Below are 25,893 nucleotides of genomic sequence, written 5' to 3' on the forward strand. Positions count from 1 at the left end.
TAGATCCTGCTTTCAAACTTTGTGTGTCAGAAATTCAGATGGAAGAAGTCCGATGGAGCCCACACACGATCGCATTTTCCAACAACAAGATCCGATCACACATTTTCCGTCAGAAAGTCAGACCGATAAAAGAGTATAGAAACTGCCTCATAAGTCGTTTAATAAATGCAGCAAAGAGCCTGATCCCAAAGAAATGGAAAGAAACAGAAGCACCCAAATTACGGCAGTGGATAGAAAGAGTAGACGAAATATACAAAATATAAGGAATGGTGGTAGATGAGGAGAGCGGAAGTAGGGAGCCTCAGAAGAACTGGGAACAATGGAAACTATTCAAGTTAATGAAGAAGTATAGCGAGGTAATAGGGCTGTAAGAGGGTGGGGGGGGGGCTCCCCGGCCTCCCACCCACAAAATAGAGAGTGGGGTGTGAGACCCGGGAGAGGCAGAGGTGGGGGGGTGGAGGGGAAAAAGGGGAAAATAAGTTATGGGTATTATTATATAATGCTATTTGAACTATGCCCCCTTTGTCTTATTATGTTTTATAATGTTTGTATTGGGGATGTATTGAAAAACTAAATAAAGAATAATAATAATAATAAAAAAAAAAAAGAAAGTCCGGCCGTGTGTACAGGGCATAAGACTTTCCATCACTAAACATGAATCCTTTTCTCACCTGCTTGTATTTTTGCATCATATTTTAAATCTTTGTTACATTCAGTTCAATTCTAGTTTATTTGTATAGGCAAAACTTTTTGTGTATTCAATAAAGTAGGAGAGGGTTAACACCTCAAACAGGTTATTTTTGTGGTCTGTTTTGCGGGGGAACTTTTCCTTCACTTCTTGCCCTGAAGATGCAAAGTGAAGAAAAGTCCCATCTTAGATAATTGCCACCATAAAATTCATCCACGTTGTACAATTTTCCGTACTGGTGACTACTCAAATATTTTGGGTTTTCTCTTCAGTTGGAACACAGACTGCAAAAAAAAAAAGCCACACATTTGACAGTGGGCCTAACCCTGTCCCACTATATCCAAAACAAATGGAAACTTTGCCTTTACATATGCCAACTTTAAAGCTTTTGTATACTATCTTTTCATTACTGCTTTTGCTCAAGCTTTTGCCCTGGTTCACATTCATGTGATTTGGCTTGTGATTTAACATGTCAAATCGCATGCCAAATTGGTGGCAAATGCCGGCAATGGCAGCGTCCAAATTGGTGCGACCCTGCATTTACGGTGCCGCACCGATTCCCAAAAGTAGTTTCTGTACTACTTTTGGCAATTTCGGGGTATGATTTTCATTGACATCTGTGCAAAAACCTGCACAGATGTCTCTGAAATCAGCCCCGAAATTGGGACTCACATGTGGGAATGAAATATAGCGAGTTTAGCCGAACTCGCACAATTTCATTCCTGCAGTCAGTGTGAACCAGGGCTTAATGTCACTGCTTAGTTTGCTTTTCTTTATAACACTACTAAATTATCTGGCTTTCCAAAATTCAAAGTTTACAGAAATACATAGTTTATATTTTGTGACCATCCTTAATTGCTATCAAGTTCAAGTATTTATATATTTTTTGACCTGTTTAGAGAAAACTCTTAAGGCTGGGTTCAGACCTTTGCGCTATGATAGCACACCATTATGCATTGTAATGGGCTGTTACAAATAGTAGTGTTTGTACTTGCACCCCTGTGCTTTTTCTTAAAGCAGCATGCTTTTAGTGCGGCTGAGGGAACATGTGCAATTTACATGCAATCCCACACCCATGTGAACCTAGGCTTAAGCCCCATACACACTATCAGATTATCTGCTGAGTTTTTCCTTCAGATTTACCAAAACCATATAATATGAGGACAAACCTTAGGAGTTTCAATGTGTATGCAATCAGGCAGGCCCTTCTACTACATGGTTTTGGTAAATCTGAAGGAAAAACTCAGCAGATAATCTTGTAGTGTGTATGGGGCTTTAGAAAGCCTGTGAACTAACAATAAAAAGCAAACCAAGCTTTTTACCAAGTTATCCTCTTCAGTTTGGCCTTCAGCTGAATTTAAGCTTGCTGTGTCTGAAGGCGGTAAAGATTAACGTCTTTTAATGTGTTACCTACCTGTAAAATCCAGTAGCTGATAGACTTATTCTCTCAGCGAATGCTTGCTGAACCTGAAAAAACAAAAATGAATGCCAATTTTTCCAGGTTTGGAAAGGTCTGGGACCAATAGAACTTGCAAAGTTCTTGCACGATGTAAAGCGTAACTGCTATGTGTAATTAAGCCCAACTCCAGTCGAACCAGGATTCACCACTGGGTTTATACTGCTATGTGCATAGTTGTGAGGTCTCTTCTCCTTTCTGGTCAGGGAATAATTAAAACACATTTTTAGTAAAGTGGGAAGGGGTTTTTGGGCTCTATTTATTCGCAAGGTTTGTAGTCTATGTGTAAGGTAGACTTTGTTGGTATTGGGTAGGTTTAAGTTGGCCCGACTTGTAGACAGTCCTCCAAGTGGGTCAGTTCAACTGTTATGGTTGTGGAAGTAGGAAAAGAGTGCTATGTGTGAATAGAAAGCCTTGAAAATTACATATGTTAGAGGAACAATGATCACTTTATTGTTGTATGATTTATTAGTGTATGACAAGGGATGAAGTTCTGGTCTACTATGGCTTGGAGATAAACCCTGCTCAGTTGCAGTTTGTGCATGCCTTGAATTAATGTAAGATTTTTCCACCATGGTAACTAACTATAATGGACCTCCTGACCTTAGAATTTAGGTCAGCTCATTTACAAAGGACTAATAAGGAGGCTTCTGTGCTAGCTGTGATAGGGAAAACATAGGCAGTGTTGCTGATAAAAGTGCCTTAGGACAGATCACTGTAGGACTTGAAGGCACTTGCTGGTTTCTTTAAAGTAGATGTACTCTGTCACTGCCAGGCTAGGACAACATATGACTTCTTTCTCCAACCCTTGGTTACTAAAACAGATGCTTACCTCAAGCATACTAAACATATATCATTAAAATTTTACAAAATGTTGGCAAGTACCCCTTCCAATATCTTAGTGATGGTTGATGTTGGATCTTTGTATACAGGCGGTCCCCTAGTTACAAACATCCGACTTACAAAGGACTCCTACTTACAAAAGGAGGGAGACAACAGGAATTGAGAGAAAATCTACCCCTAGGAAGGGAAATTGTAAGAGTTATCATGGGAAAAAGGTACCTCCACTGAAGTTTTATCACCAAGGTTTGTTTCCACAACAACCCAAAATTTTCAAAATCCAATTGTCATTGGGACAGAAAGTGAGGTGAAATCTTCTGAACAGCGGCACAGACAGCACAACAAACATTATAGGGGTGTTAACCCTTCTCTATGCTATCTAAAAAGCTTAAAACATTTTTTTTTTTGGGTTTGAGCTACATTTAAAAAATGTACCTGTTCCAACTTACAAATTGATTCAACTTAAGAATAAACCTACAAACCCTAATTTTCTTGTAACCCGGTGACTGCCTGTACTATCATTGGCCATGAGGATGCATTAGCATCAGTTAAATGAGCTTTAGTAGATTCTGATTTGACTAGAAAATACAGGAAGTTTTTGCTAAAAAGTCTTAAGTTCTGTTTGTTGAAGACCAGAGGTGTTGCAATGGGCACCCGTTTCGCCTTCAGTGTGGCCAACTTATTTATGGCCCACTAGGAAGAAGATGTTGTATTTAGGGATCATCCTCCGCAGCTGGTCTGTTACAAGAGGTATATAGATGATCTGATCATGATTTGTGAGGGAGATATGGCCAGCGTGTAGGAATTCACCAATAGATTGAATGGTAATGAACAAAATATTAAACTCACATGGAATATAGATTTGCAGCAAATGATTTTCTTAGATCTAGAAATTATTAAAGAGAGGGGTTGGTTCTGCACTCATAATGATTTTAAACCTACAGACTGGAAGGCTTATATACCCTTAAATAGCTGTCATCATAAAATGTGGCTTTGCAACATCCTTAGGGGACAAGTCATTAGACTCCGACAAAAATATTTTAGGAGAATTTTTTGTCCCAGTCTCAGGTGTTAGCAAAATGATTCCAACAGAAAGGGTATGAAAGAATCTCTATTGATAATGAGATTGAAAGAGTTAGAGCCTTAGATAGGAGTACAATTGTGGCTGAGACACCAATTTGGAGAAACGTTAATAATGGTAAGTACCATATGATTCTGGATTATAGTATTCAGCATAAAAACTTTGAGAGTATTGTGACCAAGCATTGGGCAATACTCAAAAAGATCGGGTACTTGGCCCACTGCTTCTTGTACGCCCACAGTTCATTTATAGAAAAGCACCCTCTCTTTGGGATAACTTAGCCCCTGGAGTTATTGACCCCCCAAAAAATCCAGATGATCGACTTTTCTCTCTTATCTGGATTTTATGCACGTGGGAGGTGTGCCGCATGTAAAAAGTTAAAGGCGAATACAAAAAAGCGATAGGAGTTTAGTTCTTCAATTTCTAACAGACAGTATAAAATGAAAGATTTAATTACTTGCACCACTCAGGACGTTGTTTATAAACTTGAGTGTGAGTGCGGTCTTCAATATACCCGAAGGACATCAAGGGCTTTATATGTAAGTGTAAGATCACCTGAGGCCAGTTGACATATACACACTGCTGGGGTTAGGAGCGCACCGCTACAGTCATGGACCCTTTGGCTGACTGTTCTGGATGGAGCGCTGGGTGGTTCAGGAAAGCAGCTCCACCTGAACACTGACACGGACCAACAGGACGCTAGAGTATAAGATTCAGGGGGCGGAATCTAAGAGCCAGCAGGTTTTCACCAGAGCCTCTGAGGATGGATTTGGCTGCAGCTGACTCCAGTTCACAGCCCCCGGGGTCTCTCAGCTCTTGCTCACAGACTGGCTCTGGTGGACAGAGTGGAAGCAGCAGTTCAGGGTTAAATACAGGATAGTCAGGGGGACAAGCCAAGGTTGGGGCAACTAGCAGACAGGGATGGTCAGAAAGGTACACCAAGGTCGATGTCACTAGCAGACAGGAATGCCCAGAAAGACATGTCAAGGTCGGTACATGGACGTCAGAGATAAACCTACAGCAGGATGCCAAACCAAAAGCCTAGTCACAACTTTCGAATTCGTAAATTCACATTCTTTGTATTCAATTCCGTCAATGTTTTTATGCTATGAGTGACTGCGGAGTCATCCAACGAGCCGTGTGTCTTGTTGACCTATTGGAACTGACCTCCTGCCACATAAAGCCTGTCCCTATCACAGCCTACATTAGGCCTGAAGAAGGAGCGTAGCTCCGCAAACGCGTCGCCTATTGGCTCTTGTTCCCGGAAGTGACCTCGTTCTCATGGTTGTCGGCTTGCGTTCCACCTGCAGGAAATGTCAGCATACTTCGTTCCAGCCTGCTTTCCGGATACTGCTGCCATCCAGTGCATGAAATCCATCCATTTCACGGACACCCAGCATTATATGCCTACATGCTTATCATGCTTGTACCTTTTGTGAGTACCATATTTTTAGCCTTTCATTAAAATAACTAGATTTATTGCACTTAGAGTGGCGCTTTTGTTCTATCCACAGTGTTCTCAGAAGATTGCTTCTTATGCTTCCACGGGGCTGCCTCCTAAAGCTGCTATATTTTTACATTTTACATTGACTTTTTTTAAGCCATTGTTGTTTTCTACATTCCATTGTTATAGCTGCTATCTGGTGAATTTAGTTTCTTTGTGAGCATTCAGGTTGGATTTTAAACATTGTGTGGATATTAGCGCTCACTACACCTTTCCATTAGTGCAATGCAGAGTGACTGCTTGTAAAGTTGGAGCTGTAGTATGGAGCAAGATCTGCATAAGTCGATGCCTTCTCTGTAGTGCTGTAGTGATAACTCCACCTCTTATCTTGGCTAGCAGTGTCCAGAGTGGTGCCAGCAGCAGGAAAGAGATCTTCAGGTCAGTATGAAGCAATACACGGGTCATAATAGTATAGGGCTGCTTTCACACTGATGCGCTGCAGTTTACTCACACGGCGGGTGCAGTGAGCTTAGCCAAAGACTTCTTCTGAATGCAGGAGTTTTGGTGCCCTTTCAGAAAGTTCACCACAACTGCAGGATATAGTAGAAGCCTATGGCAAAGCACCGCTAACCCAGGAAAGTCACAGATGCACTGCTCTGCACCCACAGTGCAGGCAAACCGCAGCACATCAGTTTGAAAGTTTACACCCATCAAAAGCAATATGGGTAAAGATGGGAGGGATTGGGGCAGTAAAACTGCAAATAAACCGATAAACCGCACCCCCCCGCCCCCCACCCCCAACGTTATGTGTGAATGAGCTCGAAGGGTGCTGCTGTTGAATGCAAATTAGGGCTCATTTACAAGTGCAGCAGGTACTGCTGCTCATTTAAAAAGCAATCCAAATGTGTTTGACAGGTGGGGAGGGGGCAATGTGTTGCTCCACCTGATTTATTAACTGCCGTTCAATTCACGCTAATGCAACACGGTGGTATGGCAATTAAAAGTGAGTGTGGTTTTAACCCTTGATAGAAGAGAAGGACCCATCTTTGGGTGAGAGAAAGATGGTGATTAACAAGCATTCTATCCATAGGCAGCATAAAATTGTGGTGAGGTTGCAATCTTCCTATATGGTGAAGGCACGACACGGCAGGTGTTTTCTTGTTGTATGGTGAAGGTATGAACAAGCAACACTTGTATCATTTATAAGTTCACCGGACGTTGTATATGTGATGTGGTTACACATCAGTTTAATCATTGTCATCCATGTATATTTCTATTTATAGACACAGAACTAATTTCCAACTGTTTTTTTCTGTGAATAATTCACATATTATAGTTATGATTACTTTTATGTTTTTTTTTATTGTGGGTGTATTGTATATCTATACTTATCACATGTGATTTATTGCACTGTTGTTTCAAAACATATGCATGGAAATAAGGCTTAAGCCTCATACACACTATTAGATTAACTTCAGATTTTTGTCCTCAGATTTACCGAAACCATATAATATGAGGTCAAACCTTAATGCCGCGTACACACGACTGGACGTTTCGACAGCAAAGGTCCGACGGAGCGAATCCGTCAGATAATTTGATTATGTGTGGGCTCCATCGGACCTTTGCTGTCCAAAAATCTGACGGACTTTAGAAATAGAACGTTTCAAATTTTTTGGCCGGAACTCCCCCGAACCCAGTTCCTATTGAGAAATCCGTTAGTGTGCATTCTAGTCTGATGGACAAAAACCAATGAACTTCCTTATTCTAGTTCAGTCGTATGTCATCATGTTCTAATCCATCGGACTTTGGTGTGATTGAGTGCAGCCAAGTCCGTTCAGTTGGAAAGTCCATCGGAACTCCGCCGAAAGTCAGTCGGGAAGACCGTCGGACCTAGTCCGTCGAAAAGACCAGTTATGTTTACGCAACATTAAAGTTTCAATTTGTATGCTATTATTATTATTATTATTATACATGATTTATATAGCGCCAGCAGTTAATGCAGCGCATTACAATGTATGAGGGGGGACAACACAATTACTGTACAATGCAAAAGGTACAGGAGGGCCCTGCTCGTAGAGCTTACATTCTAAAGGGAGGGGGTGGTGGTACAAAAGGTAATAGCTGTAGAGAATGCAGGCCCTTGCACTACATGGTTTTTGGCAAATCTGAAAACAAAAATCTGCAGAAAATCTAATCTGTGTATGGGGCCTTACTCTTAAAGAGGAAGTAAACCCTGATGGGTTTACTTCCTCTTTTTTTCCCTGCAAAGGTAAAGCATAATGGACTACTATGCATCGCATAGTAGCTCATTATGTGTCACTTACCTGACACAGGAGCCAGCGAAGTCGCCGCTGATCCCTGTAGTCTGCCGCATCCATCTTGCTGGTGGCGTCTCGCAGCTCTGACCAATGACAGCGGCGAAGCCGCGATGACGTCACTCCCGCGCATGCGCACGGGAGTCGCGTCTCGCAGCTCCGCCGCTGCCATTCGGCGAAGCCGCGATGACGTCACTCCCGCGCATGCGCACGGGAGTCGACAAATTAGGCAAATCCATTCTTGGACTTGCCGCATTTAGTGCGCCTGCGCGCCGCTGTCTACGGCGCATGCGCCGTAGACAGCGGTGCCCATTTTCGGGCAAATATCTCCTAAACCATATAGGTTTAGGAGATATTGCTTGGACCTACAGGTAAGCCTTAATCTAGGCTTACCTGTAGGTCAAAGTGGTTTGAAGGGGTTTACTTCCTCTTTAAGACCTGCTGGAAAATTGTAAACTTGATTGCCCCAGCTGTGTTAAATTAATAATTTGATGTGCTCCTGTAAACCGCTAAAAATAAATGGTTTTCAAATTAAAGTTGTTGGAAACCTCAGACATGAAATATGAACAAAGCATATCCCTCTATAGTCTGTACTTGTCTCAATTCAGAGCATTAAGTGTCATTTTCTGTCTGTTGCCTCATTCCTGTGCTATCAGCATGAGTCACTTCTGACAACGTTTCTGACAACGAAAAAAGGCGACAGGCGCTCCAGCTGATTGACAGCCTCAGCTCTGTCCTTGTGTGCTGTGTGAAGGTTGTGTGTGTTCCTTAGCTAAGATCAGAGGTCTCCTCACTGAGCTCGGCAAAGTGTAATTTCAGTTCTCCGCCCCCTTTTTTCGGACCGCTCAGGCAAGCTTTATAAATGATGCACCATGAACTGGCGTACAGAAGAAAAGACTGCAGATAAACAGGTACGATGTAGGAGGATTTGTTTAATCTCTGTGTATCGTCTGAGGCCAATCACTTCACTGGTTATAGGTAAAGCTTACTGAATAACAGGAATAACATTTCCATTTGACACAAACATTCAGGTTTACACAATGTAGTTGGTACTTGATTTTCAGTTTGATAGTATTAGATTGCACTTACCCAGTCCTCCCACTTCCCATTAGGATTGTTTTTGACAAAAGGTTCCAGTCTTTTCCAAAGTGTCTCACAGGCATACTAGGTAAGAGAAAGAATGGTGAAAGGTTAGATTATGATCCACTGTTCTAAAAGTATTTTATATAGTAGATACCGGGAAGAATACCAGGTCCAGATGAATGGGCTTCCTAATGCAAGAAAACATGTGGATTCAAGCACATGCTGTGTGGTGAGAATGGGCCCCAATACTGGATTCACACTGTTGCAGCGCATTAATGCATGCGCGGTAGGTACCATGAGTTATAAGGCTGACCATTCATTTGAAAGAATAAAAAAGTGATGGTGATGGCGCCAGTGGGTATAGCACGCTGATCTCTCTGCAGCTGGCTGCCATTCCTTCATACAAGTGGTAGCTTGCTTTTTCACAATAAAGAAAATTGCTTTTACTTGGGACATTTATGAGAGTCAATTTCCTACTGAGCTCCTTGGTGACTATTTTGTTTATTGCCTCATCTGGACTTGGTATCGGAGCTGTCTACATGACATTACTACACACCAGTTGGAATTGTTTGTTGGGGCTGCGAATTGTTCACCCTTGAGACTGCATTTTGCTACAGGGCGATAACACCCTAGAGAATAAAATGGCGGTCATTGCAATATTTTCTGTCACTCTTTTTTTTTGGAAAAAATACACTTTTTTGAAAAAAAAAAATAAGACAACAGTAAAGAGTTAGCCCAATTTTTTTTACATTGTGAAAGAGAATGTTACGCCGAGTAAATTGATACCCAACATGTCACGCTTCAAAATTGCGCCCACTCGTGGAATGGTGACAAACTTTTACCCTTAAAAATCTCCATAGGCGACGTTTAAAAAAATTCTACAGGTTACATATTTTGAGTTACAGAGGAGATCTAGGGTTAGAATTATTGCTCTCACTCTACCGATTGAGGCGATATCTCAGATGTGTGGTTTAAACACCGTTTTCATATGCACGCGCTACTCACATATACGTTTGCTTCTGCATGCGAGCTCGGCTGGATGGGGAGCGTTTAAAAAAAAAATGTCTTATTTATTTTAGCTTTTATTTTTTATTTTTACAATGTTCTTTTAAAAAAATAAATGTGTCACTTTTATTCCTATTACAAGGAATGTAAACATCCCTAATAGGAAAAAAGCATGACCAGACCTCTTAAATATGAGATCTAGGATCAAAAAGACCTCAGAACTCATATTTACACTAAAATGCAATAAAAAGAAAAAAAAAATTGGTAATTAAAAAAAAAAAAGGCCCATTAAGAGCTATGGGTGGAAGTGACGTTTTCAGTCTTGGCCTTCATCAGTCTTCTGATGAAGGCCAATGAGATGCCGACACGCGTTTAGAGGGGAGGTGCCGAATCTGTGAAGCATCGTGAGTGTTGATTTACGGTGATGATTTGAGACATGCCGTTTTACATTTTTTATCTTGTAAGTGGATTTGTTTTGGGGGCTTTTATTAATAAACATGCAAACAGGGTACACTATGGCACTTGTGTTTGATGTTTTATGTCTATAACCCACGGAAGTAATAGTGTGATTGAGCACGTATGAGAAAGTGAAAGAAGGTTTGTCTGACGGCAATACAAATGCTGATTACCCACACAGCGATTACCATTACCATTGGAGAGTGAAAGTTGATCCATTGTGGTGGGCACAAGGAGTGATTTGTCTATGCTTTTACATTCATCTTTGAGGTGAGCAGGCACTTCGGCTGGTGAAGGTGTGCACTGGATATTGATCCTTTTGAGGACGAACACACACAGCGATGATTGTTTTTTAAGCATTGACACAGATGAACAGTTTTTTTCAAATTTTTCAATTTGACATTTTCGATTTTTTATTAAAAATATTTTTTGATAATGAAAAATGTTTGATATAAAATTTTGTACGCACATTATTTAACCACTACAGCCCCGAAAGGATTTACACCCTTCCTGATCAGAGCACTTTTTGCGCTTCGGCACTGCGTCGCTTTAACTGACAATTGCGCGGTCGTGGCTCCCAAACAAAATTGATGTCCTTTTTTCCCACAAATAGAGCTTTCTTTTGGTGGTATTTGATCACCTCTGCGGTTTTTATTTTTTGCTCTATAAAAAAAAAGAGCGACAATTTAAAAAAAAAGCATTATTTTTAAATTTTTGCTATAATAAATATCCCCCAAATATATATAAAAAAAAAATTTCCCTCAGTTTAGGCCAATACATATTCATCTACATATTTTTGGTAAAACATTTTTTTTTTAAATCGCACTAAGCGTTTATTGATTGGTTTGTGCAAAAGTTATAGAGTCTACTAAATAGGGGATAGTTTGATGGCATTTTTATTAATAACTTTTTTTTTTACTAGTAATGGCGACGATCAGCAATTTTTATCGTGACTGCGGACACATTGGACAATTTCGACACATTTTTGGGACCATTGGCATTAATACAGCGATCAATGCTATAAAATTGCATTGATTACTGTAAAAATGTCATTGGCAGTGACGGGGCTAACCACTAGGGGGTGGGGAGGGGTTAAGTGTGTCCTGGGCAGTGATGCTAACTGTCTGGGGGAGGGGTTAGCAGTGACACGACACTGATCGCTGCTCCCGATGACAGGGAGCACACGGTCAGTGTCCTGTCACTAATCAGAACAGGGAGATACTGTTTACATCGGCATCTCCCCGTTCTTCAGCTCTGTGACACGATCGCGGGTATCCCAGCGGCGATCAAGTCCACAGGTCCCGCGGGCACGGCCACGGAGCTCGCGGTGGGGGCGCGCGCAGGCCGCCGGCGGCGCGTGCATGTGGGAAATTCAAAGTAACGTATGGGTACTTTACTTTGCCCAGCCGTGACATTCTGCCGATGTATATGTGCTGACAGCGATCAGCAAGTGGTTAATGAGACACAGCCCTGCACTATTTAGAAAACAATATTGAATTTGGTGTGGTGTATCACTGTAAGAGTTCAGCAGCTGTGCAGTCACATATATTGGTGATTTCACACATTTACCCTGTTATAGGAGGAAGTAATTTTATTTTGGCGCTGATTGTCTTTTTTCACAATTTATAAACACATACCACATACACTGCATATATCATTTGAGGAAAATATGCTTATAAAATTGTTCACCATTTGCCAATAAAAAAAATGTCCCCAGATTTAATTTTAAAAATCTGGTCACCTTAGCTACACCACAAGTTTGTCAGCAGGTTTCAACAAATGATGTTGCCATGAACCTGCTGATCGGCTGTAGCCAATCACAGAACAGCCCTGTGTCTTGTTTGTAAACACACACACAGGATCTAGACCATTCTTCTCTTCTTGTGTCTTTTTCAGTTCAGGAAGCGAAGAAAGCCAGACTTATGTGAATAGAAACAGCACATTTACACTTGCATACTCCTGTTGCCACATTTAACCCTTTGATTGCCCCATCACCAAACCAGTGCCATTAGTACAGTGTCGGTGTACAATATTTATCACTGTTCACTATTAATGTCACTAGCGATGTCAGATAGCATCAGTCAGTTAACATCTCTCCCAGCCAGTGGCAGGTACCTGTAAATGCAAAATCACCTACAGGATTTTGAGAATGATGGATGAGAGTGAAGGCAAAATCTCACAGTCAGAATAAAGCTCAGAATATGAACCTATAGAACCTATAGAAAACCCTAATACCTAGCTCAGATGATGGAGAAGAGGTCCATTCTAAAATCAGGCAAACCCGAAAACATGTTGCTGAAGTGCTAGAAACACATAATTATGCTCAATTGCAGCAGGATGCAAGTACTAATGCTATACTACTATTTGGTGATCTGGCAAGCAACAAGAGCCTAGTCCATGGTGGCCATTTAGACACCAGCACTGCACTATTTCATGGAGAAGTGGTGAGCACCAACAGTGCAGTACAAGGTGGTGAGGTGGCTAGCTCTAGTAGCATAATGCAACTGCAGAAACCAAGAAGTCGAGCACATGCCCGTAGAACCCATAGTAGCCTCCCAAAGGCTTCTTTCACAGCTCAGCTGCCCAGAACATTACATGTATGCCCAGCACACATGTATTTTTTATTTTTATTTTTTTAGAGGCTTTAAAATGCCAGGGCAGTTCAAACACCCCCCAAATTATCCCTTTTTGGAAAGAAGACACCTGCTGAGAGGCATGTGGAGTCCATGAAAGATTTTATTTTTCACAGGTTTTTGGAAAACAACATTTTTTTTATGGGGGCCCAAAATCCAATGACCACCTTCAAGATTTCAAAGTGCATTTTATTTCTTGACTATCAATCACAATTTTGAAGGCCCTAAAATGCCAGGATAATACAAACACCCCCAAATTACCCCTTTTTGGAAAGTAGACACTCCAAGGTATTTGTATTTGCTAAGAGGCATGCTGAGTATTTTTCACATCTCATTTGTTGCCACAAGGTTTTGGAAAAAGAAGAATGAAATGAAAATGTATTAATTTTTCAAAACCTTGAACCACCCACCTTACTTCTTATCAAATACCCTGGAGTGTCTACTTTCAAAAAAGGGATAATTTGGGAAGTATTTATACTGTTCCGGCATTTTACAGCCTCTGAAAATGTGATGGGTAGTCTCAAAGGGACAACTTTGGGTCCTTTCAAACGGGAATTCAGTTTTTTTGTTCAGTTCAGTCACTTTTTTTGTGGTAACAAAACGGTGGAAAAAACGGATACGGTTGTCAATTTTTACATCAGTTTTCATGTCCACCATCTTCTTCTTTATCTTTTCATCCCGCATCTTGCTCCGGCTTCTTCTCTGCTCCGTCCACACGATCCGCCTCAGTGGGGGTCTTCCGCCGTGTGATGCTTCTGTTCTTCTGACACTTCTTATATAACAGAGGGCAGGGTCACCTCCCCCTTCTGATGCATGGGGACTTCCCTATAGCTTTTCCCGTGTTGCGAACTTGGTGCTCTATTCACATCTCTACTCACATACAACATTTCCCGTCAGAAAGTCTGATCATGTGTACAGGGTTTTAGACCACTTTCACACTTAGCAGCACTTTAGCACTGTTTATTTAGCACTTTTTTGCACCGCTTTTCATCCGCTAGCTGGGAGCTTTTAACCCCCCCAAAAAAATGTTTTTCAGCGCTTTCAAATCGCTTTTCAATGAGCAGGGTGTTTTAGGAGTGATAAATACAGAGCTCTCGACCCACCCCGAAGATGCTACATGCAGGACTTTGCAGAATGTCCTGCAAGAGCACCGTCCGAGTGTAAAAAGTCACATTGGAATGAATGAGAGGTGGTTTTCAAGCGCTTAGCAGAGGCTGTTTCCAGCGCTAAAGTGCCTGAAAATCGCCACAGTGTGGAAGGGGTCTTATTGTGATTTAAAAAAAAAAAAGACATGTAGCAGAATACATTTTGGCCTACATTTATGAAGATATTTGATTTTATTGGACATGTGTTTATAACAGAAAGTAGAAAATATTTTTTTCAATGCAAAAGGAAATGAGATGAATATTCTCCAAAGTGACCAGAACTCCTATGTTGGAGAGCAATCACAATAAGCGTTATAACCAGTGGAAAATTTTCCCTCACCTCTTGCGTGGATGATAAAATCTTGAGTTTCCCCTCTTTGTCTCTCAGTTACAATGGTCACCAGGAAAAAAATCAACCCTAACCCCAGTGAGGACCCAGACAGCATTAAAATAAATAAATACAATTTAAATAAACTCTTCTGCGCTCTAACTGAATACTAAACTGCCAGCCTCTTTAACAAATTGCGTGAGAAAATGCGTAAATCAGACAATTTGTGCAGAGCTATTTGTTAACAGCTCTGGCTTTATATGGAGCACATTTTGTGCAGAACAAACAAATGTCAATTATAGAGTTGGACCGAACACCCCCCAGTTCGGTTCGCACCAGAACTCGAACATCTCAAAAGTTCGGACCCAAACCCTATTAAAGTTAGGACCAGAATTTGAAAAATCAAAAGTTCCCATTTTGAAGGCTTATATGCAAGTTTTTGGCCATAAAAGGGATATGGAGGCCTGGGCACTGCTCTGGGGAACATGTATCAATGCAAAAAAAAGTAATAATTTTTTACAGGAGCAGTGATTTTAATGATGCTTAAAGTGAAAAAAAAAAAAACTTTAAATATAGTGCCTGGGGGTCCCCTTAGTCTGCCTGTAAAGTGGTGTATCTGCAGCAAAACTGACATTTATAAAGAAAAAAAAATGACATATATATTGCCTTTGGGTCTGGTATGGATTTTAAGGGGATCCCCATGCCAAAAAAAAAAAAGTGAGTGCCCCCCCCCTCTTGAACCAAACCAAGTCACTTGCCCTCAACATGGGGGGGCTCTACCTCCCCACCTCAAAGCACCTTGTCCCCATATTGATGGGGATAAGGGCCTCTTCCCGACAACCCCGGGCACTGGTTGTGGGGGGTCTGTGGGCTGGGAGCTTATTGGAATCTGGAAGCCCCCTTTAACAAGGTGGCCTCCAGATCCCAGTCCCCTCCCTATGTGAATGAGTATGGGGTACCTATTCACCAAAAAAAGTGTAAAAAAAAAAAGACAAGAGGCAGTTTCTGACAATGCCTTTATCGAAAAACAAACAAACAAACATGTCCCCCAATGTAGATCCATAGTCAATCATGATGCCTGCCAGACCCGGGGAAAGAAACAAAAAAAAACGCTCCGCCTGTGATGAAGGCTAACCGCTGAATGCCTGCCCTGTGTGTTGTCCAGGCTAGACAAATGTATCACTAGCAGTATTAATGCAGTATATATCCAAATGAGCTGTTAAAGGGGTCATAAACCCTCACGGTTTTTCACCCTAATGCATTCTATACATTAAGGTGAAAAACCTTTTGTACTTCAGCACCCCCCCAGATCCCCCCCCCTTTTTTTCTTACCTGAACCCGGTCCAGCGATGGGGACGAGCACAGCAGCTCCAGCCGCTGTCTCAGCCCTCATTGGATAGATTGATAGCAGCAGGAGCCATTGGCTCCCACTGCTGTCAATCAAATCCAGTGACACGGGACCTAGGGGGGCGAGTCCTGCTGTCTGTGTCAATAGATGCAATAGCAGGACTCTGGAGCATGCCTGCATGAGTGCCCCTATGTTATGCGACACTCTGTGGGGGCACCGGAGAAGAGGTGGAGACGCCACTCCTCCCACACCAAAACCCTTGCACAGAGGAGGCAATTATAACATGTTTCTTATTTAAAAAAAACACAAAAAACAAAAACAACCTTTGCAATCATTTTAACCACCTTGATACAGGGCACTTTCACCCCCTTCCTGCCCAGGCCATTTTTCAGCTTTCAGCGCTGTCACACTTTGAATGACCATTGCGTGGTCATTACACACTGTACCCAAATGAAACTTTTAGCATTTTGTTCCCACAAATAAAGCTTTCTTTTGGTGGTATTTGACCACTGCTGGGGTTTTATTTTTTTTACAAAAAAAAAAGACTGAAAGTTTGTCAGTAAATTTAGTAAATAAGTAATTTTTCTCCTTCACTGATGCGCGCTGTTGAGACTGCACTGATGGGCACTGATGAGGTGGCACTTATGGGCACTGATGAGGCGGCAGTGATGAGGAGGCACCAATATGCCGCACCTATGGTCACTTATTGGTGGCACTGATGAGCAGTGATGGGTGGCACTGGTGGGCACTGATAGGTGACACTGATAGGCAGCACAGGTTGGCACTGATAGGCAGCATGGATAGGCGGCGCTGATGGGCATAACTGATGGTCAGTACTGAAAGCCAGCACTGACTGGCATCACTAATGGCACTGGTGGGCACGGATTTCTGTCATTGGTGGGCACTGATTGCTGGCACTGGTGGCCATGGATTGCTCGCAAAGATGGGCACGGATTGCGCTTTTTTGTAATCAGTGCCCTGATAACATGTCTTCATGTCCCCTGGAAGAAGATGCCGCTGATCGGCTCTCCTCGCCACACACTCTGTCAGTGTGAGGCGATGAAAGTCGATTGCTGACACTTCCTGTATTTACATGTGACTGACTGTGAATGGACAAAGTGGTTCTTTACAGAGATCAGGGTCGCGCCATGTCCTAGCAACATCGGCTGTTTGGGTGCGCCGTCATATGGCGTCTACCCAGAACGAGAGCCGCACCACCCTCTGTTATTTAACAATGGGCAGCAGCAAGTGATTAAGGAGTAATGTTGCATCATTTTATCATTTACACACAAACAAAATAAACAGCAACAACTCAACAAAGGATCTAAAGCTTCTATATTCAAGATTGAAATAATGATAATATCCCTGTGCCTATTCAGGTCAAAGTAAGATTCTCGTTATGGTCCACCTCCTCTGCTACCACACTTGCCAGTTTTCACTTGCGATGGTAATTGTTACACTGAGCATTTTCTATGCAATAATAATTTCATAGCCAGTTAAAATGATTGAATTGTAAATTTCTCAATGCAGTAAATTGAGGCTAAGAATAGTGAACTGTGTTTCTCAAGATAGTAGATTATTGTATAGTATAGGGGAGAGAGTGCGAGAGAAACAGTTTTGCCAGACAAAAGCAGTTTTTGTTACAAGATCTTTTATGGAAGATTTACTATTTTACAGGTGATTTGCTATTCGATAAGTTTAACTATAAATAAAACAGTACCATATCATAACCACAGCGGCTAAGTGGTTATCACTTCTGCCCTGTGCCTGTGTTGGTTTCCTCGCACACTCTAAAGATATGCTGGTAGATTATTGGCTCCTGTCTAAATTGGCCCTAGTATATGTGTGCATGAATGTGAGTTATGGACTTTCGATTGTAAACTCATTGAGGGCAGGGACTGATGTGAATGCACAATACATATCTGTAAAGTGCTGTGTAAATTGACGGCGCTATGCAAGAACATGTAATAAATAAATAAATCATATGCTGCAGGCTTGTGTAAGCAGCTGTGGTCAAGTGATCACCGAATTTCTTTCTAAATGAGATATACTGGATATAGAGGTCTTACATAAGCAACATCATTTTTTTTCATTCTTACAACTGTTCCAGACAAATCAGACTAATCTTCTCCATCAAGTTTGTCAATTTGATAATGTTATGAATGTCCTCATGTAAATCCTTTAAGTCATTTCCCATACAAACTCGAGGATACCAATTACCAATTTTTAGGTCTATGCATCTGCTTTAAGATATTGTATGGTGAGTCTCTAGTGAACTTTAAAAGTCTAACGTATAACATAAAGAGTGGGAGGATGGGGAATCCCTCCTGCTTGCATACACACCATATATACGCACAAATACCTATGCACATAAATACACACATGTTATAATTGATGACAGCAGCTCCTTTTCGGTGCAATTCCACAAAAGCAATACTAATCAGTGCAATTGGAAGCACTATTTATGTGAGTGGATTTTGATTTTAAGAAATTTGTTATAATGTTACACTGTCCAGTCAAATTGTATTTTTTATGTCACATGGATGAGAAAATGTGGAGAAGACATGGTATAGAGTTGGATTATCATGCACTGTTGAGGTCATTCCTTAATTATAGTGGTTCATAATTACTTATCAAGGAGGCCGAATGATTGGAGGAAAAGATCGGAGAACATATAGCAGTTCAGCTGACTTCTTTGTACTCTCAGAGGCGGTGGAATTACTGAACAAGTGGCTGTGGTTTCTTCCAGATAATTACAAGGTTTTCTACATCAGTATTTTTTTTAAGCAAAAATGATACGTTTCCATGTTGGAATAATGTTTTGATTTGTTCATTTGATTTGTGATTGATTTATTTTTTTACAGAACCGGTAGAACAAATTATTATATAATTTTTTTATTCATAACAATAAGACCATCAACCAATACTTTGGTGACAGACTGAAGACAACGCAATGTGTCTGTGGCACCAACTTCAGCTCCAGATAGCAGCAATGTGGATCAAGAAAAGTCACAAGCTTAGACCTTTCCATTATGGTTGAAAAAGACAGTATTTAATACAATGGTTGTTCATCCCGCCTTGCATATTATGAAATCATGTTTGAAATGTTTGCTTCTTATATGGACATTTTCAAGACAAGTGTTTGCTTCTCCAACCCATGCAAGAAATATAAATTTCCAGTAACAGTGAAGTAACAGAGTTTCATTATATCTGGCAGCCTGTACATTTCGCATGGTTTGTCTATTGCATGATATACCACTTAAAACAATCCTGTCGAGTAGATAGGGTCGTGACAGCACTTTGTGTTTATGATGTTTTTCTGACTTGCACAGTTGTATGTCTTGCATTTTTTTTCAATAAAATCTTTTATGGGAAAAAAAAAAAACAATCCTGTCAAACTCTTACCTTGACTGCTAGACCATAAATATCTGTCCCAATGGTTCCACCAGTTGGAAATGAATTTGGTACAACTTCTGTGCTGGTCCCAGAGATGTATATATGTGATAATGGAACCCTCAACTCTCTGCTTGCAATCTGATAAGGATTAGACAAACAATTTAATGAAAAATCATTTAGGATTTTGTCTCTAGAAAAAAATTTAAATTGTAAATATAAAAAATATTATCCAACACACAGTGCTGTGGAAAAGCAATTTTCCCTTTTCAAGACATGCTTAGCTGTGACAGGCAATGTATTATTTTGTATTCTAGTAGCATAAAAGGACATTATTCTGAATTCTTTCCTCTATATAGAACCAAAAATAGAAAGGAATTGCTTCAGAGAAATGTCCTTGGCAGGGAAAATATGCATAAGCTGTAATGGCTGTAACTGTGTAAAGTACAATCAGAGTCGTTTAAGCCTAGTACACACCAGTAGTTTTCTTTCATTCAACCCAGCAGGGATGAACAAAAAAAACCCCTGACATCTCTGTACTAAATATCCAATGTTAGTACAGCGATCTCCCCTGCTGTTCTTACAGAGGGGCAGCCCCCCACCAGAGCACCCCTGTCAGCACTCTCAGCCATTGGCTGAGAGCACTGATCTGGAGCTGATAGTCAGACCTTTTTTGGTCCTGCCCCTTCAAAACTGCAGTACACATGGGCCAAATGTCAACCGGTTTCTATTGAACCAGCTGATGCCTCCTGATATTCGGACCATGTGTACTAGGCTTTACCCTGTGAAGGAATCAACACTTTCTAATAAGCTGGCCAGAATTATCATAGTCCTGCAATTTAGTTTGACAATGGGCAGTTTATTTCAGGTCTTGCCCCAGCAGGTCAGATACATTTAGGTCAGGAATTTGTGATAAACAAATAAAAGAAAAAAAGAGTACTACTTTTACATGTTTTCACTTTGTCTAGAGAAGTGAATATTATAGAAATTCTGGTCCATAACTGGTTTGGTGGTGTGAAGTCCATTATTATCTCCATCTGGTGAATATTTAGTAGGTTTGTTATACTGGTAAAAAGTGGTCTACAAGCCTACTGCCAGAGTGGTAGCATCTCCCTAGCAGATCCAGATCATAGCCCAAGGATGCTCTCTCAAGCCTGGGAGGTTCTACCCTCACCCTGTGATGATCTGTGTCTTAAGTTTGCTACACGTCTTGGAAGGGGAGAACAGTAAATATATTTGCTTGGATGGGGACTGCCATTTTCGTTTGGGGGTAGGGTGGCTGCATTAGGGCAGGAAGGGGTTACCCATCTAGGATTCATCATATAGCATTTTGTCACAATAAAATGTTTGCTGTCGGTATATTGTAATGATTGTCCAATTGTTGCCTGCCCAGGGTTGCCAACAACACTAGGGATGCTGGTGCTAGTTGACAATTACATTTGCATGTTTATTTGCTCTATTAATTCTTTACTTTTTTTGCTGGGGCTTTATCTGTATATTACTGGAATGGACCTTCTCAAGAACCTCAGCTCTCAGACACACCAGGTTGAGTGTACTAACATACAATAACACAGAAAATCACCAAAAGTAGTACTAAGTACCCAATAGTAGTGCTACACCAAAAGAGAACAGGCACCAAACCAAGTAGTAAAGACAAACTTAATATATTGCCACCTAATAGGGTTGGTAACTGGGCAAGCATAAAATAGATTAACAATGGTAATAAAAAAGTTTTGCATACAAGATAATTAACAGTAAGGACTAGGCATAAGTCTGGCGTCCAGATCAGCATAATCAGTAGCAAGGCCTCCTCAAGTGCTGCAGTGAGCAATAGTAAAGTTTCCACTGAGTGGGGTGATGTGTGTGAGGGGGCGCTAGTGTGATGTGCTGAACAAATGTACAATTATTATTATGCATTTGTGATTAGACAAATATAATACAATATAATAAATTGTGAAATCCTGAAGAGCACGCACTATGTGTTTTTCAAAATCTTACTTTGCCCAAACTACAGTTTGGTTTGAGTCTATTTGCCTAAATTTGACTTCTGTGTCAGTCTGACTGGGCTGTGAGATGTTCAGCCTGGCCACAGGGGGGCGCTGTTTTTGGTGGCAGGCATGGAACTATGGTCTGGTTGGGCATTTAATTTAATCTCTCTCAGAGTCAGGTCAGTGGAAGTGGCCCTCTTACTGTGCCCTCTGGCAGAGGGTATTTAAGATGCGGACATCACGTGGTTTGGAGTTCTGGTACAGTATGCTGTGCTGATTACATGGTCCTGGTCCTCCTGACCAGCCCCCAGGAAGGCTATGGCCTGGGGTGCAGATCCACCTGACTTTAATGCCTTAGGGCTGGGTAGCCCAAGGCAAGGGAACTAAGGAAGAATTCCAAGGTGGATGGGTGCTGTCTCCGGTTCGGGAGAAACCCATTGAACTTCGAGCATTCCAGGGGAGAACTCTTTAGAAGAACACCACGTACAGGTTGGTTTTCTTAACAAGAGCCTGGAAGGGCTGAAGTAACCGAGAGAATCCGTTCTTGTGGATATCGCCAAGCAGGCTGAAAGATCCAGGTATCCTATAAGTGTTCTACAGCTTAGTTTCCCTACATGTTCTGCAACAACGTTGGTGATAAAGACTTTGTTCCTGAGTAAACACCTGGTTGGCTGCTAGGCCTTGTGAGAAAGGGACTGTCCAACCTGAGTGTTCATCCAGCTGCGAATGGCTATTCTCTGGATGCAGTCAAAGTAAGCAAGTTCCTTAACGTTTATAGACTTTGACATTGAGAGTACCTGAATTCCTTCCCAACCCTCTGATCCCAAGTAGAAAGACTGTTCAATGCTTTGAGTTTTTTGCAAAAAAAATTAATTCAAGTGGATCTATTGTCAGTCTCAAGTTACTGGGCCATCTACCACTGGACTTCCCCTAGACATGAAACAAGGAGGACGAAAGGTAACGGTAAGCCCAAAAATAACCAGCAGCTCCTTCGGGGGTTAGTGTTACAATTGCATAGTGCTATTAATGATATATCTAATATATACAGTTCAACAATTTTTGACAATTGAAAATGATGGTGATAATAACAATAAATCAATCAGTTCAAAGTCCATAAATCTTAGGCCGCGTACACACGCGGGGACTGTTCGCTGAAACTGTCTGCTGAAACCAAGTTTCAGCGGACAGTCCGCTCGTGTGTGGGCTTTCAGCGGACAGTTTCAGCGAACAGTCCGCTGAACAAGGTTTTTCGGAAATTCCGAAAAACTGTCCGCTGAAACCTTGTTTCAGCGGACAGTCCCCGCGTGTGTAGGCTTGTTCGTCAAACAAAGTTGCGCGCATGCTCAGAAAGGATTTTCACGCCGAAAGTTATAATGCAGTGTATAGGACGTCGTATTTTTCGTCCCGTCGTACGTGCCGTTCACGTCATCGCGCACGGTTTCAGCAAACTGTTCGTCCGTCGTGTGTGGCCATGTCCGTCCATGCTAATTTTGAGCGGACTGTTTGCCGAAACTGTTTGACGGACAAAGTTGGGCGAACAGTCCCCGCGTGTGTACGCGGCCTTAGTAATCTGACTCTATCCATGCACCATTAAAGGTTAATCTTTATATATATCACCTGATGAGTGTGAGTAAATTGCCTATTCACCAGATGAACATGACCTCTTCAACTAAAAAGAAGGTCACAACAGCCTGTTTGTATAAATCAGTGGGCTTGCTGGTATGCCAATGGAGATGTAGCTGGAAACCTTTTCATTATTATTCATTATTATCAGGATGCTTCCTGATGATGTGGTAAAACGAAATGTACACCGAGGCACATATCCGATCACAGCACTTCCGGTACGCTACTTCCGATTTTACCATCACCACAGCGGTAGAACGCACGCCAAGTACCGAGCAGAGGCCAGGTGGCTGCAGACCTTCTACCTCGTTATCTATGCTGTTATACCCAGTGCTGGTAAAAGACACCTATAAATGTAAGCAGCCACATGTAGCATTGTTTTAGTCATAATTTTAAATAAACTGTATTATGCTATGGTCACTTTTATGTTTATTTTTAATGGTCTACCATGGTGGAGAGGAGAATAATAATGAAAAGGTTTCCAGCTACATCTTCATTGGCATACCAGCAAGCCCAGTGATTTATACAAACAGCCTGTTGTGACATTCTTTTTAGTTAAAGAGGTCATGTTCATCTGGTGAGTAGGCAATTTACTTACACTCATCGGTGATATATAAAGATTTGCCTTTGGTGACTGCGCATGGATTGAGTCACAACACTGGGGAAGAGGTCAACACCCCCTAGTTCGGTTCACAGCAGAACATGCAAAAAATGTGTGTGAACACCATTAAAGTCATGTGAAAAAAAACAAGTGCTAATTTTAAAGGCTTATATGCAAGGCATGTTATTGCCATAAAAAATGTTTGGGGACCCAGGTCCTGCCCCAGGGGATATGTATCAATACAAAAAAAAGTTTTAAAAACGTCATTTTTTTCGGGAGCAGTGATTTTAATAATGCTTAAAGTGAAACAATAAAAATTAAATATTGCTTTAAATATCTTGCCTGGGGATGTCCTTAGTGTGCCTGTAAAGTAGCGCATTTTCCCCATGTTTATAACAGTGCCACAGCGAAATTACATTTCTAAAGGAAAAATTGTAATTTAAAACTGCTCATGGATGTAAGGTATTGTCGGATCCCGGCAATATAGATAAAAAGATAAAAAAATCCATACCAGGCCCTGCAGGTCTGGTATGAATATTAAGAGGAACCCTGCACCCAAATCTTTTAAAAATGGCGTAGGGGTCCCCCAGGAATTATATACTCTGAACAGCAGTATACATACTATATGGCCTACCCTATATATTCTGCAGAAAATTGGGCCTTAGGTGTAGGTGGTACCAGAACACTGTAAGCCCTCACAGTTATTCTTGGTGGGTGCAGGAATGAGCCCTGCTGTGAAATATTATATCAACAATTGTAATTACATGCCCCTGTTAAACAGGGGCAGAAAAATTGGGCCTTGAGTGTTGGTGGTGGTGCCACAACACTGTAACCCCTCACAGATACTCTTGTTGGGCACAGGAACGGGCCCTGTTGTGAAATATTATATCAAGAATTGTAATTACATACCCCTGTTAAACAGGGGCAGACAAATTTGGCCTTGGGTGGTGGCGGTGGTGCCCTAAACCAAAAATATTGCTGGAAGCTAGCATCATCAAGATTGAGGAGAAATAGGATAGTCAGCATAGGCAGTCTTCAAGGGATCCAACACCCATAGCAAATTCAATCAGTTACATCAGCATCAGGTGCTTGATAGCTGCTGATTAATTTTTATGAATGTGAGCCTATCAACCGAGTCTGTGGACAGACACACTCTTTGATTCATAACAAGCCCTCCAACAGCACTGAATGTGCATTCAGAAAGCACGCTGGATACAGGACAGGCCAGTAGCTCAATTGCATATTGAGCAAGTTCTGGCCAGTGGTCCATCCTCAAGACCCAGTAACCCAGTGGATGCTCTGTTGGAAAGATCTCAAAGTGTGGTCTTGCCCCTAGATATTCCTGCTCCATGTAATGCAGACGCTGGCGATGGTTGCTTGAACCAATCAGACCATGGGCTGAGGACTGAAAAATTGTTTAAAGGCATCGATCAGCCGGCCACCTTCTCCACTGCTCTTCCTCTGACTGAGTGAAACCTCAGCAACATGTTGTCCAGGAAATTGTACCCTCCCAGGGTCTGGAAATGCGTTGCACAAACCTTTCTTCAATCCTCTGCAAAGGCAGGATGAGTTCTGCAACCTTACTCTTGTAACATGGCTCAAGAAGGATTGCCAGCCAGTAATGATCCCTCTCCTTGATACCACAAATCCTAGGGTCCTTTTGCAGAATCAGGGAGGCTATGCAGTGTAAGTTTGCAGAGGCATTTGATTCTGAGTCCACTGGGTCACTAAGGATCACATGATCCATACCTACCTCCTCCCAGCCACGTACAACTCCTTGGGTTTCTGGGGACTGAAAACCATCCCTTGAAGACTGTTGCTGAGTGTTATCCTCTACGTCCACGCTGACACAATCCTCCTCCTTTTCTTCCTGTGTGTTTGGCTGGTCCGCAGGAATGCTATCTAGACAGAGGGGGGCCTTGAAAGGTAAGGAAGTCCTCCTCTTCCTCCCGCTGTTCTGCCTCAAGTGCCCTGTCCATGATTCCATGAAGCGTGTGCTCCAACAGGAAGACTAGAGAGACAGTGTGACTAATGCATGCATTGTTGCTGCCCACCATCCTTGTGGCCTCCTCAAATGGTGACAGGACAGTGCATGCATCCTTGATCAGTAGCCACTGGCATGGTGAAAAGAAGCCAAGCTCCCTTGAGCCTGTGTCAGAAACCATGAATCAGACAGACAGAAGTACAGTTAAATCACACTTGTTTAATAATAATAAAAAAAAGCCAAATAGCCAGAGATCAGGAACCGGAACGGATAGTTAGACAAGCCAAAACGTCAGGGAGCCAGAAGGAATGTCAGCCAAGCAAGTCTTTTTAACAGGAACACAGGAGAGCGTCTCTAGAGATGTGACCAAGGCAAAGGCAGAGATGATCCGGACTGGACCGCTTAAGTAGGCCGGATCGACGAGCAGGTTAATCAACAGGTGAGTCACTGTGGAGAGATAGAAGCTGGCAATTAGCCAACAG

The 25,893-nt window shown here is 41.8% G+C and overlaps 1 protein-coding gene across 1 annotated transcript in view; it reads right to left on the reverse strand.

Moving 5' to 3' along the window:
- The window catches only part of LOC143924363 (aldehyde oxidase 1-like), a 258,253-nt gene that overhangs the window by 17,167 nt on the left and 215,193 nt on the right, over positions 1-25,893 (reverse strand). The window contains exons 28-30 of the mRNA XM_077448643.1: positions 19,228-19,356; positions 8,914-8,988; positions 2,103-2,155 (exon numbers count right to left, since the gene is read on the reverse strand). Coding sequence (XP_077304769.1) covers positions 2,103-2,155; positions 8,914-8,988; positions 19,228-19,356 — 257 coding nt within the window. The remainder of the gene's footprint in view (positions 1-2,102; positions 2,156-8,913; positions 8,989-19,227; positions 19,357-25,893) is intronic.

Source organism: Lithobates pipiens, unplaced genomic scaffold, assembly GCF_037356315.1.
Source record: "Lithobates pipiens isolate NorthernLeopardFrog02 unplaced genomic scaffold, aLitPip1_a1.2 Scaffold_22, whole genome shotgun sequence".
Classification (NCBI taxonomy): Eukaryota; Metazoa; Chordata; class Amphibia; order Anura; family Ranidae; genus Lithobates; species Lithobates pipiens.